Below are 21,101 nucleotides of genomic sequence, written 5' to 3'. Positions count from 1 at the left end.
GGTTTTTGTGAAAATGTTGCGTGCTAAATGCTACGCTAAATGCTACAATAGCTATCAAAACTCTTACACAAATGCTTGATTTTCTATGGTTCAAAAGCATATTTTGAAAATCTGAGATGACAGTGTTGTTAAGAAAAGGCTAAGCTTGAGAGCAGGCATATTTATTTCATTTCATTTGCGATTTTTAGAAATCGTTATAACGTTGCGTTATGGTAATAAGCCTGAGGCTGTATTCACGATTCCGGATACGGGATGGGTAAGATCAAGAGGATAAGGTATAATGAGCAGGGCTAGAGGCTCTACAGTGAAATAAGCCAATAAATACTAACCAGAACAGCAATGGACAAGGCATATTGACATTAAGGAGAGGCATGCTTAGTCAAGTGATCATAAGGGTCCAGTTAGTAGTGAGGTTTGTTGGGGTAACGGCGATTCAGACAGCTAGCCGGGCCATCGATAGCAAGCTAGCATAGGACGGTGTTCTGTTCTTAGCCACTTTGTGCGTTTCCGTTAGTAGATTAGTGGGGTTCTGTGTGGTAGAGGGGATCAATCCAATTGGCAAAATAAATATAGTTATAGTGACCCAAGAAAAATGTTCAGATAGCAGCCGATAAGACAGCTAACAATTAGCGGGCCGCAGATGGCCGTTCAGGTAACGTCGCGACGGGGGAGCCAGTTGGATAACTCCCTCGTGCAGATAACGTCAGTAGGACAGTCGTGAAGGCCCGGTGGGGCTCCGCATCGGCGGTAAAACGGGTCCGGATAGGTGATTGTAGCCCAGGAGTGGTTGATGGAACTTTTCAGCTGGCTAGCTCCGGAATAATTGAAGTTTGCTCTGGGACCGACGTAAGCCAATAGTCACACGGATAGCAACTAGCCAGCTGCGAGATCCAGGTATAAATGTTCAGAGCTTTTGGTTGAAATCCGGGGATATGGAGAGAAAAATAGGTCTGGTATATTCTGGTCTGAGTCACGTTGTACAAAATTGAATGAATTGTCACAGTTGCCAAAATCGAACCCCTTTTGCAAATATTAGTTTAGTTAATTCACTTATAATAAGGCTCATGTTGACGTTCTCGGACAGCCATGCAATAAGCCAGCTAGCTAAGCAGATAGCTATGTGACCTGTTAGCAAAGATTAGGATAACTAACCCTTTCATCTGTGGTGTTAGCCTGTTGCCTATATTAGCTACTATGCTATCTATCTGGCAAGATAAACATGGTGCTAAGATATCAGACAGGAGCTAATAGCCAACATAGCTAGATGGCCAACGTAGCTAGCTGGTTATCATTTTGAACTGGCACCATTTTCGGCAACGAGCCATCTGACTTGTAGTGTAACGTTATCAATTTACCAGTGTGCTGATCTGACCAGACACAATCATACACATCAATTGACAGTTGATAGTCGGATTAGATGATTGTCGTAATAGGGAAAGAAGGAAGTGTTTTAAAATGCCTAAATAAAGGTTGGCAATAAGTTTATCTACCTAAGAATCTTCCTGCATGTTTATGGACCAAGAAACCTGTAGATCAGCGCACATGTGTGCGTTCTCACTTCTGAAACTATGGGCAGATTTGAGTCATTCATACAGAACGTGCATCGTCCTTTCATCTTGTTAGATATTATGCACATTTTTTGTCTTGGTAGCAAATGTCATCGCCATTGAGCTCGTTCTCATAGTAGCAGTAAACAGCACCAAGTGAAATGATGGAGGGAGACGTGAAAGAGAGCAGAGTCTTGTAATGACTATATGCTGTCTTCTTATACATGTACCACCGAATAGGAGAGCAGAGTTACACCCTCGCGCTATCCAATCGTAGCAGTAGGATCAAGTTACAAAACGCCCATTTCTTGACAAATAACTGAACCAACCAAATGAGTTGTTTCAAATTTCATCCTGGCAGCTGAGTTGTTTAGAGATGCATTCTGACAGCTGAAATAATATATTTTCCCCAAATCATGACATTAGGTTGGACTCATTTGCATTGAATATATGTTATTTTATATTCTCAAACTATCAGCAGTGTCTATATGATGTCCTTCCATATAAGCTTGACATGCTAGAGTGATGCTTCTATGCAAATGTTGCTGGCCAGTAGAAATGGAAGGCAACCAGATTGTTTGTCATCTGTAGCACCATAGGCTCCACTGATCTGCCAAAACAAGATCAATAACTCAATGCAGGCACACAGTCCTATTGAATATGCATTCACCTGTATTGTGAGTAGGCCTATGTCATCTTAATTTACACCGTTTTTCAAGCAATTTATACTTCTACTTTTACTTTTGACGCTTAATTTTATTTTAGCAATTACATTGACTTTTGATGCTATACTTAAAACCAAATACTTTTAGACTTTTACTCAAGTAGTATTTTACTGGGTGACTTTCACTTTTACTTGAGTCATTTTCTATTAAGGTATCTTTACTTTTATTAAAGTATGAAAATTGGGTACTTTTTCCACCACTGCTGGTAAGAAGGGGTAGGGAGGTACTTCACATGCTCTAGTGCATTCTTTATGCAGCCAAGCCTCAGGAAGCAGGGAGAACCTTCCTAGAGAAACACACTACCTTCAAGTTGATGCGTCAGTCCAGTGTTCTATTCAGTACAAACTTGTGCTTGAGCACAAAACATCTCAGAGGTATAATGATTGCATGCATCTCGTATTGTTGCACAGTGAGAATACAGGTTGAATTAAGGCACATCTGCAATGCTAATTACCATAGTATGATTAGTGCTATCACACTACAGAACCAATTATTGTAAACAACATATAGTACATGAATGACTGACTGAAAGTCATAACAGTATCAGTTTATTTCAGATCTGAAGAACTACGGTGTGTGGTAAGAATGTAGGAATTATTCCCTACAAAAGTAAGCACCATCAGATCACTTCACAATTAATTTTGACAGATATTCTTGGCACAGCATTGATGTAGACAGTAGACCTGAATGGCAATGCCAAGAAATGAGCTTATGTTTATGTGTAATCCACATAGACATCATCCATGAAAAACAAATTAGGAGGTCAACCCCCTTTTGGCACATACTGTAAATGGACAGTCCCAATCTAACCACATTCCTCTGAGAATGTGTCCGTAAGTAAATATTAGCTTACCTCCGACAACATGAACCCAGGACTGGCTCCACTCAACAACCAACAGAGGGTAGTGCCCTCGCTGCTTCTCTTGGCTAATCTTAATAGATGCTAATAGAAGTTGATGACAGCATTGAGCTTTAAGTGCTTACCGTTGATATATACAAACACCATTGTTGATAACATGACTGAACGTATCTCTCGAGAGGTGCCAAACTCTTGCTCATCTCTACCGTGTCATGGAACTATCTTTAGCCAGTGCTGATGAAACAATTGAATACAACATTGATTAAAATAAATGACATGAAAATGTGTTCTTATACCAAACAGAGTTAAATGTAGCCTACTTAAAGAGCTTGCCACACACATAGCATAATGCAAAACAAAAAGGATAATGAATTTCAAGAACAGCCTTATGCAAATGTGGATTCCAATCCAATGAAAGTGTATACTACATATCAGTGGAAAACAAATGAATTAGGCTACCTAATGTTTCTATCAGACAATTCATGGTGATCTCACATTGCTACTGACCAAAGGGTGACCAGTGGGAGTCATTTCAGAAGGATAGCCCCATGTGGTGCCACAGTGTGTACAAATCTCTCTCAATGTGATGTTCGAATTCTAATCTCAGTGATATTAAGCGACCTTGACCACATTGCAGTTATTTCTTGTTTGTGCTTTTTAGATCAAAAAACATGTATTTTCATGATTTGATAGATAAGAGACTGTTAAATTGAGGATGCTTAGTATTGTAAGCTGTTCAGTGTGCATAATGTAGCCGACATAGAAGCAGTCACTGGAATGTAGCCATTCAAATGTGTCTGCTTTGATAAAATACAGCATTTCTACATGAAAATCACATTACTGCTACATGACCACTAGCCTGATGCTACAGTATGTGCCCCATTTCATGTAGAAATCCTATACCCCAGGGCCAAAGCATGCTTCTTGTCAAAAATGATGATTATCATGCATAGAATGACTTTTCTAGAGTGACAAAGCATGTTTCAATATGACAGGCGAAGCAGTGCCCCCTTGGAATCTATCATAATTATCTCTCCTATTACCATGTTGTACATACAAATTACATTTGTATGGAATTTGAGCAACCAAACTCAATGAGCTACCAAACTCGTTTTTTTCGTATGCCAGTTGTCTTTATACAAATTATGAATATCGTACAAATGGATATTACAAATGAAATAAACTTGGTTGCAAAATGTTCAACACTAGATAGACTCAGCAGCACTGTGGTAATGGTTTCTGCATCTACTGAGGGAGTCCATTATGGAAGACTCCATTCTGTAGAGCTTGGGCTCCAGATTTGAGGATCAGATTACAAAACCCAAATGTGCAGATTGATAAAATTAGCCACTTGGCCGACTATTGATGGAGCCCTGTGGCAGAGGAATGGCTGAAACTCAGGCCCTATACCGAGGAGACGACATTTAGAGGAGAATTCATGTGAGTGATTGTGCAAAAATCAACCTAATTGTCATCTTTTCAAAGTCTGCATAAGCCTATATCTGGGATAGGCTTTATCTAAATTCACATTGGCTGCGCCTGCTCTTGTCCCACTGCATTTATTCAACACTTTCTAATTTAATTTCAGTCCTTCTGGATTACCTTCATCTACTTAATGGCTTCCTGATTACGTGTCTTAGTCCTTCTGTTAGCATTATTAAAATGTCATTTCTGAAGTAATTAAGTAAAGCACTTATTTTCTTGAGGTTACTTCACCACTTAATTTGTTCTTCATTAATGATATGTAATGGTCTTGTAAATAAATGAATCATTGTTTCATAGCATGGGTGCAGTGTCCTGGAATAATGGTAAAGTTTGTCTCATACTGTGTAAAGTAATCAGATAAAGTAAAACAGAATGTTGGGGACAGCTTTGAAAGAAATCCACTAAAGCAAATGTTGTAATATTTTTTGGACTATTGCTGTCTATATAATAACATGTGGTGAGTATTTAGATGTATCTTTTTTAGGAAATATTTGTATTGTAATGAAAACACTGTTCATGCTGCCTTAAAGTGCTAGAAACGTTCAGATTAATTTAACCATAAAAGTGTAACTGCCGTCTCGAAAGATGTATGAGCAGCATTGTAGTAGAGCAGGGGTTTCAAGCATTGAGCCAGCGAGGGGATCCAATCTGGCCCGCGGGTGTTTTGAGTAAAAAAATTGAGAGGAAAAAATAACTATAATAAAATGACTCAAACCAAATTGAAACGGGGTAGTAATGACAATGGACCTACATTCATACAGTTTCTTGACCGTGTCCAGCTCGCTAAAAATCACCAAAATGAAAGCTAGCATCAAAAATTCCAAAAACGATGGATAGAGGAAACATTTTAGCACATTTTGAAAGTGAGGAAATACTGTATGACAAATCGTTGAAGACAGAATGCGGCACCCTTGTCGATATTTGTTTGACACCCTTTTATTAGAGAATGGTGCTGGAATGGAATCATGAGGGGAATGCAAATGTTCTGAACATTCACAAAAATACAATTTCTCATCATCAGCTATGGAGACAGGCCGTCTGCCTTCCCTCCTCTGGGGCATGTTGATAACATCTGTCAAAACATATGGCAGTCAAAAAAGTGTTTGTTTGTAAATCTAACAAAATAATGACAGACAGATTCTGTAAGTGGAAAAATCATGTGCTGATTAGAATGGAACTATACATTTTCCACTGTTTTGTGTATGCATGGAAAATCTGATTACAATGGTTGCGTAAGTTGCGAAGAACGAAAACCGCATTGTAGAATAGTAATGATGTGTATAAATTAAGGATCGGTTTCCCTGCATCTGATGAGGTGCTCTTGAATCAATACACAAATCGATGAATTACGGCAAAAACTGAGCAGAGGTGATGTCAAACAAGCTATGCAAACATGGTTCTGAAAGACTAAGAGACACACCGTGATTGTGATCGTGATTGCTTCAACCTCACGAGCTGTAGTGGGATTGTGGGAGCATATAATGGCAGTGTGTTCAGAGATCTATGGGCATCTATTTAACCTTCTGGCAACGTTGCAGGGTCCTCTGTCCATTAAACCCATTGCCATGATGAAAAGGGAGCTCTAATGGAAGAGCCAGGTCTGAATGCAAACACTAGAGGACATCCAGCAAACTGTAAACCTCATAAAACCACTGTCCATTTGTCAAAATGGTTTCATCTGTTAGAAATGGTTTTATTTATCTCATTTTGGGACCCTAGCATGTCCATTGAAACACTTTCCCTTTTCAAGATCCTTTTTTAAAAGCATTGTTCTGTCAGGGGAGTACTATGAATCACAAGAAAATGTATGCAGATAATAAATGCAAATTAGTCTGTCATATCAATGTTTGGTAAATCCTTCACAAAATCTTGTCAAGGTTGAAATAATCATCAAGCAAAGCTTTGGTACAGCACAAAGTCAGAGTTAGTAACCATATGATATAGGGTTTAACTTGATTTATTCTTGTAACTATGGGAACAACCAAGCCCACGCATGTATACAGGACTGACCCACTGGACAGCCTTTCATCTAGCAAGCTCAAGCAAGTTCTTTGAGAGTCCAACCATGGCAACTGAGAAAGTTATTGTTTCTTATCAACCAAAACAATATAGTGTTACATAATATAATTCCGCTAATCCATGGTTCATTTCACATTGCTTCATTCATCAGAGCTTACAGTAAGTAGTACAGAGAGGTTCAAGATGTGTGATAATGCTTTCTCACATAATATTACCCCTCATAGAGTCAAGTGTCAATTGTACTAGGTGAGTGTGAAGGTGACACAACAGTCTGCTGTAGAAGACACTGCAGTAGGTTCAAGAGGTCGTCATCATTCCAGCAGAATAGCAAGCAATGTGCTTCATAAAAGGTTGTAGAGCTGGTCAAGTCAGGGTATAAATGCAGAGCCAGAGCCACTATTGCGAAACAAACAGTTGAATATGGATGTGCCAGGTATGTTGCAAAGCTCTTAAGCATAAACTCAAGCCAACTCAATAAATAATACATCATGACTCATACTGTAATATGTTTCTGATCCTTGCCAACTCCTACGTAAGCATAGTGAACCATCCATAGTGTATGTCCTTCATACACATCAGTAATAACAAGGCCCATGAAGCATAGTGAACCATCCATAGTGTATGTCCTTCATACACATCAGTAATAACAAGGCCCATGAAGCATAGTGAACCATCCATAGTGTATGTCCTTCATACACATCAGTAATAACAAGGCCCATGAAGCATAGTGAACCATCCATAGTGTATGTCCTTCATACACATCAGTAATAACAAGGCCCATGAAGCATAGTGAACCATCCATAGTGTATGTCCTTCATACACATCAGTAATAACAAAAGGCCCATGAAGCATTTTCTCAACAGGACAGTTTCATCATGTTGCTTCACCTTTCATTTACGTTTGGACATAACGACTTACTTACAAGCCTAATTGTTCTTTCCCTCGACTAGCATTGTAGCAGTAGACAACAACTTATCAAATTGGAAAAATAGGACATCGCTTGGTTGTGTCTTGCACTAGAAGAGGCAAAAAGTGAACTCCGACAGACGCTTGTCAGTATCAGCCACCCTCAGCCAAGGTTCAGACAAGACTCACTGACAATAAGTTACCACTGACAAAGTAGTTCCTGCTATCACTCCCTCACTGTTCTCACCTGGAGCTTGATTGTCAGTCTTGCACACTGCAGCCTAATGACAGACAGACATCCCTAGGAAGCTAACCTGTGTACACTTCTATGTAAAACTCACTCACTTCACCTCTAGTCAGAGGAGGTTGATAAATCGGTAGATAAACATTGCTGTACTTTCTGGAAGGAGGTCTTATTAATCAAATTACTTATGATTATGATTAAAATACCTAAACCAAGAGTACATTTTAAATTTGTGATCACATTGAAGGCAGGCAGGATGGAAACAAATGATTTACTACCATCAAATATTCTGGGAATGAGGTAAACAACAAGAGAAATGTTTTCAGCTTAATTGTGTTGGCACCGCATTGCCATTCATTACTGTAAAAATCAACTATTAACTTCTCACCAACCATCCGATCCCACTACAACTCTTATTTTGTAAGGAAGATAACTGACAGTAAGTGGATCCATGATGTTTAAGCAGTACCATGCATACTGTATGTATTCATTGTTTATGAACACTGTGTACATTAGGTGGAGTACTTGGCAATGCGGATTGGGTGTAAGCCTTCCTAAAACAAATCTCACAGAGGGTCTGCTTGTCATACAGAGGGTATCATTGTCAAACAAAGTATCCTAACTGTTTGCCATCTCTCTCTCTCACGCTCTCTTTCTACCACACCTGCTGTCTTGACCTCTAAATGCTGAGTTATGAAATGCTAACTGACATTAACTCCTGAAGTGCTAAGTGTTCCACCTTATATGACTACTGTGAATATTATTTGACCCTGCTGGTCATCTATGAACATTTGAATATCCTGAGGTACGATCCTTAATGACCATGTACTCTTATAATCTCCACCCGGCACAGCCAGAAGACGACTTAGCCACCCCTGAGAGCCTGGTCCCTCTCTAGGTTTCTTCCTAGCTTGCTGTTCGGAGTCTTTGGGGTTTTAGGATGGGTGTCTGTATGAGCACTTTGTGACAACTGCTGAAAAATATATTTATATAGCTGTACGGTTTCTAAGATCCTCATGAGAGCAATTACTGGCCAAGAAGATGGCATATTTTATAATTGAAAAACTACCTCCTTGTAAATATTTAACTAACTTGCCATGGCTGACATACATTACATTCACCATTCTATAGCGATAACCCTAGTGTGCTATAGTGAAAAGGTCACCTTAAACTTCCTCCATACTATCTTTACGACTGTGACACGGTCAGACAAGTGTCCCAGCAGTGTCGAAAAAAGGATTTCCATGATTAGCACTGCAGTGCAAAAATGTGAATTCCATACAGAACATTTCTGTCAGCCCTCAAAGTAGCTTAAGTGGATGGAAATGGAAAAAGTCTCCGCCTGAAAAAGATAGACCTGTGTCCTATAGAAAGACTGCAAGATCAGCTTCCAGACAGAATGAACAGAGCCCTGAAATTAGTCATCCTTTGGAGAGTGCAAGGAAATACAGTGTGTTCCCCACTACCGATATTAGAAGGGTCACTAGCATTGCGCCAAACTCAGGTGTCACTCAAAGGTTTTTTCCCCAAGTCACCAACTTGTGCATGCTACTTTCAAAAGTACAAAATTCAGTATTGGTCAAAAGTATGAACTACTAATACATTACTCTTTACGTTGATGTTAAAATGGTTTGCCATTAGGCTGTTTAATATAAACGTAATTGAGTAACTCCACTGAATGTAACTTAAATTGCTCAGTGTCATGTTCAAATAAATGTCAAAATCTCTTTAATCATTCATAATCTGGGGAACATTACCCTACTTGGGGCATTAAGCCAATCAGGTCCATCATCTCATTACACAGTAGACTGCACGTGAATTAGACTCCCACATTTTATGAGAATGGTGTCTCACATTGGAAACCTTTTTTCCCTGATTGACATTTTGGTACCAGAAATAACACAATTCGGTGCTTCGTTCCTATTGATGTCTTGGAATGACTTCAATGTCTTCTTCAAGGGTTGTGAGATCACTGGGAATGTCCAGGTCAGTACGGAAGATTCACTTATACTGTATGAAGAGGATGGTGTAATAAGGATGGGGAGAGCGGAGCAGTATCTTACCCTCAATACCCTAGAAACTTCTGGATACTGGTTCTAATTGAAGAGATGAGCTAAATAACCCTTTCTACATTTAATCTTGTAACTGCTTCATCTTTAAATATTTTTTTATTTTTTTTTGCCTTAAGAACTCTGAAGGCTACTGTTCGTGAAGTGCCATAAATTACAAGACTGCATAACTTTTTCCAAAGGACAAAAATATTCCTAACCACCGCTGCTCTGTTTGGTTGTCCAGAATTTTGTCCCAGTCGTACAGTACATGTGAGCCTGCATATAGATTTCATCTTCTTTCATTGCACCCAGTTGAGCCTTTCTAACCCAAGAGTCAAATAAAAGCAGTAATACAGTTTGGCAACTATATCGACATACTACTGAGACACTGCAGTCTACAGACGCAAAACATATTTGCTAATGACAGCCCAATATTAATTCATATGCTGTGCTTGACTGGGATCATTTCCAACATATGAATACAACACCGCCAACGCATTTAGAATAGACATATGATTTGAATATTGGTTTAGAACTATAGCTATTATTAAAATAGATTTTTAAAACTTGATTTTGATCATTTTCAGGTAGACATAAAGACACCAGAAACCATGCAAAATCCACAGCTAATCAATGGAGATCCACACACAGTAGTTAGCATTCGTTTTTTTAACAAAGGTGCTCCCACAGCTACTGCTGCTACCCCCTCCTAGTGGGGAGATAAACATCACCTCTCTTCAAGGGACTAGTCTAAGCACCAGCTCACGTTGTCATGGAAACCATTCACTGGCACACAATCTCTCTGTGCTCCCTCTCTATCGCTGTAGAAATGCCTGGACTACAACTCAGCTTTGCTGCTTCTTCATATCAGAAAGAAGTATTTTGGTTAAAAATATATATATATCAATCAGAGGTTGGTATGTGCAAGGAAACCTTTGTGGTCTTTTGTGTGGGTGGATCGGAGAAGGGGTGTAAATATGTAGGATTTTAATTTGATCTCTCTTTTGTTACTGAGAATTTTCTTGCACCGTAAATAAATAAATTCACAGAAAACCCATACTAACACTTTTCATGTAGCCTACTTTTTGCCAGCTCAAAGCCTAACCACCGATCAAGCAACATTATGGACTAAAAGTTAAAATCATATTGCTTCAGGATTATTTTGCTGTGACAATATATTGTAGGTCAAATTAAGATCCTGCATCTGTATGTATTGTACTATGCATGAGTGCCAGTACTTGTCAGTGTGTGTGATTGTGTGGTGGATTTTGTGCTCACCGGGCAATACTAAAAGGGAACCCATTATATCCAATTAAAAATAGCTTCAAAACCTTGCATGTGTTCTGTTTACGCTACATTAAGTATTAATAGAGTGTGGAAATGGAGGTGTAAACACCTGAAGCAGCGTGCATCCTGAAATGTACTGATTACCTTTAAATCTGTGTAAAACCCAGTAATGATAAAACAGATATCACATTTCTATTGCTACTCATACTCATGAAACTAATAGGGAAAATAAACTAAAAGTTTCTGCTGCTTTTGTTCAACATTTGGAATTAAAACAATGCATTGGCTAGCCCGGGTAAGGATGGACATTCTACCTACTGTACAGAACTGCAAACACACACAGAGGAGTGGGTTACAAGTAATTTATGGAGCAGGTAGGTAAGAATAAATTCTTAGTCAAATAATCCTCAAATGCCAACTGGCTTCTTACCACAACTTTGGGATAGTGATTGAACTCTGGTCTAAACATGTATTATTGATAACAGGGTGCACGCACAACTCAATTACGTGTGTACACGCGAATATGTATTAATAAAAATTCCCCATGCATATTCATAATGATGGGATCGTGTGAACCAATGTTAATTCCCCAAAGGTAGGTTATACTGGACCAAATGATTCCATTATTTCATATTAGGACTTGTAATTAATCTGCATGTGGTGCCTTTCAGCATATGGGGATGATCAGCTGCTGCCAGAGTAAATACAGAGAAATATCTCCCCCAAAGGGAGACTTTATTAGCTCATCTGAGAACAAAGGTACATTACAGCTCTATCTGCAATAACGTGAAGGGGATATACAGTGCTTGGTGAAAGTCTACACCCAGTGCAGTCTTCACAGTTTGCTGCCTTAAAATGAAATCTAAAAAGTGAAAGAAAAACCGAATTATGTCTTAATTGCATATGTCCCCACACCCTTGTGGTAATACTTGGTGGAAGCACATTTGGCAGCTATTACAGCTGTGAAAATGTTTTTATACGATTCTACCAACTTTTCACAACTCTTAGGGCAACATACACACACAGTCCACTGTTCTTGTCAAAGAAAGCTCAGTAAATTTGGTTGGGAATGATCGATGGACAGCAATATTCTAACCTTGTCTCTGATTTAAGGCGGGACTGAGACTGAACCATTCAGGAACACTCAAAACCTCTTGGAAAGCCTGGTTTCTCTTTGGCATTAACATTTGTGTAATTGTCCCGCTGAAAAATCTATGCTCCTTTCATCCTGACAAACTCTCCAGTCCCTGCCGGTGACAAGCATAACCATAACATGATGCTGCCACCACAATACTTGAAAGTACAGAGCGTTTCACTCTGTGTTGTGTGGTATTGGATTTGACCAAAAACCTACAATTATTTTTCAGAATTACTTAACGGCCATGTTGCAACAAAACAGATGATATTAAGTGGATTTTTTAACACAGGCTTCCTTCTTCTCACTTTATCATACAGGCCAGTAATGTCGAGTGAATGCAATGTTGTTGATCCTCTGTATTTTCAAGTGTTGTTGTGGCAGCATCGTGTTATGGGTATGCTAGTCACCGGCAGGAAATGGGAAGTTTGTCATTATGGGTTATGAATAGAAAATCCTGGATATTGTACAGTGGTGTCATACTCCATTTTGCCTCAAGCAATATTGCCTCAAGCAAAATAGTGAGTGAGGCATACTACCATCAGACTCATTACTACATGATGATGACAATCACACATACTTGTTAAGCCTACTAAATAGCATGGAAATACTGTACGTGATTGCAAACACAGCAACGATACAGCACGCATGCCTTGTTTTGAGGAGGATATGTTAGTGCTAACAAAGCTGGTACATGGCCCCTCCCACAAATGTGGTGCAATGTAACTTACAGAGCAGACTCCATTAATGTGTGGATCACAGGAGGTTGGTGGCACCTTAATTGGGGAGGACGGGCTCGTGGTAATGGATGGAGCGGAATGATATCAAATACATCAAACTCATGGTTTCCATATGTTTGATACCATTCCATCTCCTCCGTTCCAGACATTATTATGAGCCGTCGTCCCCTCAGCAGCCTCCACTGATGTGGATTTGTTGTCTCACTCTTTTGGCCATGCGTTCTGAACAAATACAATTTTGTAATGTATTTTGTTCCCCAAAGGCTTCACTTTATAGTATCACACTATACAGTGCGTTCAGAAAGTACCCAGACTCCTCCAATTTTTCACATTTTGTTACATTAAAGCCTTATTCTAAAATGGATTAAACACACAATAACCCATAACGAAAAAGTAAAAACAGGTTTTTAGATATGTTTACAAATTTATAAACGGAAATATGACATTTACATAAGTATTCAGACCCTTTACTCAGTCCTTTTTGAAGCACCTTTGGCATCGATTACAACCTCGAGTTTTCTTGGGTATGATGCTACAAGCTGGGCACACCTGTATTTGGGGAGTTTCTCCCATTCTTCTCTGCAGATCTTCTCAAGCTCTGTCAGGTTGGATAGGGAGCGTCGCTGTACAGCTATTTTCAGGTCTCTCCAGAGATGTTCGTTCGGGTTCAAGTCCGGGCGACAAACTGGGGCCCACGATCCGAGACAATGTCCTTGGGAAGTCTGGCAAACCAGAGGAACCACTGGACCTGTTTGAGTGAGGCAGGATGGGGCCAGTCGGTGACAGCCCTTACCTTTACTGGGTCCATTTGGATGCTGACGATAGAGATAATGTGGCCCAGGAAGGAAACTTGGGATACATGTAACTCACACTTCTCTATCTTGATGTATAGTTGACTGTGCAGGAGGAGTCTCAGGACTTGGCAGACATGCAGGATGTATTCTGGAAGGGTCTTGGAGAAGATCAGGTTGTCGCAAGGTAAAAAAAAAAAAAACTATTCAACATATCCCTAAGAGTGTCATTGACCAATGCTTGGAAGACTGCCGGTGAGTTCGATAATCTGAAGGGCATGACTAAATACTCAGTGGCAACTTGGGTGTTTAAGGCAGTTTTCCATTAATCTCCCTCCCTGATTCTCACCAGATTGTAAGCATTGCGGAGGTCCAGTTTGGTGAAGAATTGGGCCCCATGGGCCAACTCCGGTGTGGCGGACATCAGGGGTAGGGGGTAACGATTCTTAATCGTAAATCCTGTTCAGCCTTCTGTAATTGATGCAGGGACGCAGAACTCCATCCTTTCTGACGAAGAAGAATCCTGACCCGCTGTGGATGTAGAGGAGTGAATGAAACCTGCCTCCAACGACTCCCGGATGTATTTGTTCATGACTGCTGCTTCAGGGGTCGAGAGGGAGTACAGACGGCCACGGGGAGGGGTGGAGTTGGGGAGGAGTTCTATGGCACAGTCGTATGGACGATCAAGAGGGAGGGTGGCGGATTGCCTCTTACTGAAGGTCTGGTTGAGGTTGAAGTACTCAGGAAGGAGAGCAGAAAAGTCTTGGTCTTCAATGGACACCGGGGAACACGACGAGGCTCTTGGTGGGGCTTTTAGTTATTTAGTCTGGCAGTTCTTACCCCAGTCTAGCAGGTGTCCTGTGGACCAGGAGAATAGTGGGTTATGTAGCACTAGGTAGGGGTACCCAAGGATAAGGGGGTTCTCGGGAACCCAACCTGCAGTAGAATGGGCTCGGTCTGATATTCCACCTGGCCCGGAGCTGATGAGGTGTCCATCGAGGGCTTGAATCTGCAGAGGGGTGGGACATTTCATGGAGGGGATTTGTAATTCTCTGGTGAAGTCTTGGTCACTGAAATTATTTGCAGCTCCGTAGTCCACAAAGGCTTGAATGTGGTGCTGACGGTTGTCCCAATGGAGTGTTGCTGGTCGCGTCAGACGGTGACAGGATAGCTGCGGAGTAACTGCACAGTTTGTCAGGGTCTCCCCTTGTCCTGGCAAGCCCAGGCATTTCCAGTCAACTATGGGCATGTAGAACGGAGATGGCCGAGACCTCCACATACGCCTGTCACGTTCCTGTGGGCTCAGACGTGTGCGTCTCAGCTGTCTGGGCTCCTCAATGCTGGTCTAGGGGGTGTGGGGTGCTCCGGAAACCGGGATAGAGTGGTGGTGTCAAAAAAGGAGCTGTCTCACACTTTCTCGGATGCAGTGGTGAATCCTGATGGCCAGCATTATCAGGGACTTGAGGTGCTCTCCCAGTTCCCGAGCGGCCAGTTCATCCTTGATGGAGTTAGACAGACCCTGGTGGAGAGAGGTGACCAGTGCCTCAGTATTCCACCCACTCTTGGTGGCAAGGTTGCAAAACTCAATGGCGAAGTCAGCCACTGGTCTGGCCTCTTGGTGGAGGTTGATCAGTCGGTTTGGCGCTTCTCGTCCGCCGAGTAGATTGTTGAAGACTCATCACAACTCTGCCGTGAAGGCTAATGTGGAGCTGCAGGATGGTGGCTGCTGTTCCCACACTGCAGTTGCCCACGCCAGGACATTGCCCGAGAGTAGAGAGATGATGTAGGCAATCATGGCCGATCGGTGTGGAACAAGGAGGACCGTAGCTCAAACACCAGAAAGCACTCAGTAAGGAACCCCTTGCATTCTCCAGGGTGGCCGTCATACTGCTCTGGGGCTGGGATCTTGGGTTCCCAGTGCAGGTTCCCTAGAGGAACTACGGCAACGCCTGTAGCACTGGGCGATGAGACTTGGGCATTGCCTCCTCCAGGGTTAGGGTTGGGCCCGGGGTTAGAGGGGATTGGTAAGTGCCTGGAGGTTCGCTGATATTTGGGAGAGTTGTTCTTGCTGCTGCCCCAACATTGCTCCTTGTTGGGTTATAGCATTCTGAATCTGGGTGATCTCTGCCGGGTCCATGTTGAGGCAGAATCTTGCTGTGATGTGGTAAGATTGAGACCCAGGTCCAGAGAAGAGATCAGATGAGGAATCAGTGGTTAAGAATAAACATAATACTTTACTGAGAAACGGTAGCTGCAGGATCACAGTAAAAACAGCAAACATTAAGTTTAGAAAACTCACTCAGGAAACGAACGAACGCACTCAGGAAACGAACGAACGCACTCAGGAAACGAACGAACGCACTCAGGAAACGAACGAACGCACTCAGGAAACGAACAAACGTACTCAGGAAACGAACAAACGGACTCAGGAAACGAATGCACACGGTAAACAATTCAAGCTTCTGCAAAGGACAACAGAAAACACATAATGAGTAAATTGGACACACCTGAGTGTCGTTAATGTCTCCATGGCGGTCTCTACCGCCCTCTGGTGACAGGAGGAACCATGACACTACCTATGAGCAGGGTCCATAAAAGTAGTGCCATCAGAAAGTATTCACATCCCTTGACTTTTTACACATTTTGTTGTGTTATAGCCTTAACTGAAAATGTAAGATTTTGTTGAGATTTTGTTGGTCAATGGCCTACACACAACACCCCATAATGTCAAAGTGGAATTATGTTTTTTGACATTTCTACAAATTAATAAAAACATTTAAGTTGCATGGACTTTAACAGTGTTTAACATGATTTTTGAACGATGACCTCATCTCTGTACCCCACACATACAATTATCTGTACGGTCCCTCATTCAAGCAGTGAATTTCAAACACAGATTCAACCACAAAGACCACGGAGGTTTCCCAATGTCTCACAAAGGACACCTGTTTGTAGATGGGTAAAGAAATTGAAAAGCAGACATTGAAAATCCCTTTGGATATGGTATAGTTATTAATTACGCTTTGGATGGTTACACTTGGACACCCAGTCACTACAAAGATACAGGCGTCCTTTCTAACTCAGTTGTCAGAGAGGAAGGACACTTTTCAGAGATTTCACCATGAGGCCAATAGTGACTTTAAAACAGTTACAGAGTGTAATGGCTGTGATAGGAGAAAACTGAGAATGGATCGACAACATTGTAGTTACTCCACAATACTAACCTAATTTACAGAGTGAAAATACATTTGTTTGCAACAAGACACTAAAGTAAGTATACTGTTATATTTGGGTCAAATCCAATACAAGCTTGACTTAGGCTAAATCGAAGAGGAAAATCTGGTTCAGTCTGTCCAAGACACTGGGAGATCAATTCACCTTTCAGTAGGACAATAACAATAAAACACAATACCAAATATACACTTAGAGTTGCTTACCAAGAAGACAGTGAATGTTCCTGAGTGGTCAAGTTACAGTTTTCACTTAAATCTACTTGAAAATCTATGGCAAGACCTGAAAATGCTTGTCTAGCAATGATTAACAACCATTTTGACAGTGCTTGAAGAATGTTTAAAAGAATAATGGGCAAATGGTGCACATTCCAGGTGTGCAACACTCTTAGATACTTATCCAGAAAGACTCACAGCTGTAATCGCTGCCAAAGGTGTTTCTACAAAGTATTGACTCAGGGGTGTGAATAGTTATGTAAATTGATTATTTCTGTATTTCAATTTCAATACATTAGCAAAAAAAGAAAATTGTATTTAATCGATTTTGAATTCAGGCTGTAACACAACAAAATGTGGAATAAGTGAAGGGGTATGAATACTTTCTGAAGGCACAGGTGCCATTTGGGATGCCTACCCAGTCCCATATCACACTCCCTCACTGCACAGTCCTGCCATATGAAAGGACAGTCCACATTCAAAGAGTCCCATAGAACTATAGCAGTTGTGCGCTTCTCTAATCAGCACCATGGACAGCAGCCAGAGTTCTGAAGTGAACGCCACTCACCCTGCTTATGTTCTTTCCCACTCAAAGCATTCTTGAGTTTGTTCTAAAAAAAAACATTGCCTAAATTTGTGAACATGTAAAAAGGAACATTATTTAAACGTATATTTTGTTGTATATACGGAGTGGGTATCAATAAAGGCTATTCTACAGAGCTGAGTCTACCATCTGAAAACTGTAAAACTATGGAGAATATGTACAGTAGGCCAGTCTATACATGGTAAAGAACACCGGTTGTAGTGATATAGTGCTACACCTGTTAACTCCACCAGCATGTAAACACATATAATATGTCTATTCATCTCAGTGAGGTAATAGGATCGCAAATATTGAATATTTTCACATACATTCCTTACATACATTCCTTCCTTACTTTAGTGGATATACTGTAGTAGGCTATACTATTATTATCAATAGGCTCGCGCCCTGCACTTTCAGCCATCAATGCTAATGATTGGTAGCACATAACCTTGAAACCAGCTATGTTTTTGTTAATATGACAGTGTAATTTCAGTATTACTAGTCATTATGCTCGATTATGTTTGCCATGCATGTGTCTACAGTTCTAAAAAAGCAATTGAAGTAGGTTCATTATCGTCATGTAGCCAACTCAAAGTACACCGTGGAAATGATTATAGCATATAGCAATCTTAGCCTGGCCTAGTGTGTATTATATTGCACATACTCATCTCACGTGTAATAATGGACATGACAGATATAATCTTCCAATCACAATAATAGATCGTTTATGAAACATGGGCAAGTGGGGGTACTGAACATCAAGACTGCAGCCTATCATCCGAACTCACCTAGGACGAAAAAGGGGAGTTCAGTGTTTTCTAGATCGTCCACGACGACTATTTCTCCCGGGAAATCATTTCTGACCGAGAACAGAAGCTTGGGCTCGGAGGCCGACGGACTATGCATGATGCTCAGGTCATTTTCTCTCAAAAACGGCAACGCAGACACGGTGACGCTTTTCATTTTGCATTCCATATCTTGGGACCGATCCTCGTCGGCATTCACACCTTGAATATTAGCAGCTTTGAAGGCAAGAATCCATGCGAGTGAGACAAGCAATCTCAGACCCATCATGCCCCGCATCACAGCTATCCCCGTCTCCTTTCTGTTCGAGGGCTTCACTTCAATACCGAGAGGAAGATGAGAGAGGGGGAATGCGCTGGCAAAGCACACATTTCCGGGTTGTTTTGTTCGGAAAATAAATTGCGCTTATTTCGCATAAATCCCCAAATCCCTCTGTCACATGGTTAAAGATGATTTTTGGTCATTTCAATGCTGCGTATGAGTTGTATGATAGCGGGAAAGGCAAAAATGCGCAATACTACTGACCCCTTTATTGGAAATACCCAAATCAAGCCATTGAAGATGTTGCTCATCTGGGAGCCCACTAGTGCAATATGGGATAGTCGACTGTATTTGCGCGCCAATACGTTTATAGGTGTTTATTATAGGCTACAGTAATAACCCATATTCAGTCGCTATCTGCCCACATATTGTGATGACTTGCGATGGACCAAACAAACTGCCCACATATTGTGATGACTTGCGATGGACCAAACAATCAGTATTAATAAAAATTAATAAACTGGGTTTTATTACAGCATCTGCCCTGTCAAAACAGAGGTAACTCCAGTACACTAGGTCACCCGATTTGAAAAATTAAAAGTAAACAGTCAATGAATGTCAGGAGGACTGAATAATAGACCAAACATAACTAGAGCTATCACAGACACCATGCATTTATGAATGGGATGGTTGCATGAGACTTGCAAGAGTGGAGTCATCAATATTCAAAGAAAATAAAGTTTGCATGGGGTTTTGCACTTAGGAGTAGAAAGAACAAGAGCAACTGAGCGCATCTGGTGATGAGGCGAGTGGCAGGTGCAGAGAGGGAGAGAGGGCACAAAGTCTGGGTCTAAGAATGATCTCCCTGTGTAGTCTTGAGCTTTTTCCAGCAGTCGAGCAAGGCTTTCGCAAACGGTATAGTGGTTCTGTGATTAAAGGCCATACAATTCATTTCCAACTCTGACCTGCACCATAATTGAGCTCTGAGAGTGGGAGAGAGCATGACAGCAACATCACTATCACCATCTCCGGTTTTTGATATCCAATATTTTTGGGAGATCTTTCAGCAACACATGTCACATGGGAAGGTTTTTGCGGTATACACTATATACAGTACATTCGGAAAGTATTACATTTACATTTACATTTAAGTCATTTAGCAGACGCTCTTATCCAGAGCGACTTACAAATTGGTGCATACACCTTATGACATCCAGTGGAACAGCCACTTTACAATAGTGCATCTAAATCTTTTTAGGGGGGGGGGGTGAGAAGGATTACTTATTATTCAGACCCCTTGACTTTTTCAACATTTTGTTACGTTACAGCCTTATTCTAAAGGGAATTAAATTGTTTTTTTTCTCCCTCATCAATCTACACATGTTTTTGGGGAGTTTCTCACATTCTTCTCTGCAGATCCACTCAAACTCTGTCAGGTTGGATGGGGAGCCTCACTGCACAGCTATTTTCAGGTCTCTCCAGAGATGTTTGATGGGGTTCAAGTCAAGGTTCTGGCTAGGCCACTCAAGGACATTCAGAAACTCGTTCCCGAAGCCACGTCTGCCTTGCCTTGGCTGTCTGCTTAGGGTCGTTGTCCAGTTGGAAGGTTTGCTCCGTTCATCTTTCCTTTGGTCCTGACTAGTCTCCCAGTCCCTGTGTGACAGTATAGCTTCCGTCCCTCTCCTCACCCCAACCTGGGCTCGAACCAGGGACCCTCTGCACACATCAACAACAGCCACCCCCGATGCATCATTACCCATCCAGCCACAAAAGCCACAGCCCTTGCAGAGCAAGGGGAACAACTACTTCAAGGTCTCAGAGCAAGTGATGTCACCAATTGAAATTCTATTAGCGCAAACCACCGCTAACTAGTTAGCCATTTCAGATCGGTTACACCTGCACTGAAAAACATCCTCACAGCATGATGTTGCCGCCACCATGCTTCACCGTAGGGATTTGCCAGGTTTCCTATAGATGTTACACTTGCAATTCAGGCCAAAGTTCAATCTTGGTTTCATCAGACCAGATAATTTTGTTTCTGAGAGTCCTTTAGGTGCCTTTTGGCAAACTCCACGCGGGCTGTCATGTTCCTTTTACTGAGGAGTGGCTTCCGTCTGGCCACTTCACCACTTCACCTCGTCAGGCTTCCAGACCTTAGCTGGCTCAAGAGGTTTTCTTGCCTCGGTTGGCTCAGCAGGCTCCCGCCCCACGCCTC

General features: G+C 41.3%; 1 protein-coding gene across 9 annotated transcripts in view; it reads right to left on the bottom strand.

Annotated features, from left to right (window-relative positions):
• The window catches only part of LOC118394640 (astrotactin-1), a 273,688-nt gene extending 254,474 nt beyond the window's left edge, over positions 1-19,214 (bottom strand). For 6 of the 9 annotated variants that reach the window (XM_035788061.2, XM_035788064.2, XM_035788062.2 and 3 more), the window contains exon 1: positions 18,610-19,214. In XM_035788061.2, the coding sequence (XP_035643954.1) occupies positions 18,610-18,904 (295 nt within the window). In that variant the 5' untranslated portion in view covers positions 18,905-19,214. The remainder of the gene's footprint in view (positions 1-18,609) is intronic. The other 3 variants (XM_035788063.2, XM_035788067.2, XM_035788069.2) reach the window with 1 other exon arrangement.
• Between the last annotated feature and the right edge of the window lie 1,887 nt (positions 19,215-21,101).

This window comes from Oncorhynchus keta, chromosome 15, assembly GCF_023373465.1.
Source record: "Oncorhynchus keta strain PuntledgeMale-10-30-2019 chromosome 15, Oket_V2, whole genome shotgun sequence".
In the NCBI taxonomy this organism is placed as follows: Eukaryota; Metazoa; Chordata; class Actinopteri; order Salmoniformes; family Salmonidae; genus Oncorhynchus; species Oncorhynchus keta.
This window is presented reverse-complemented; position numbering and strand designations above follow the sequence as displayed.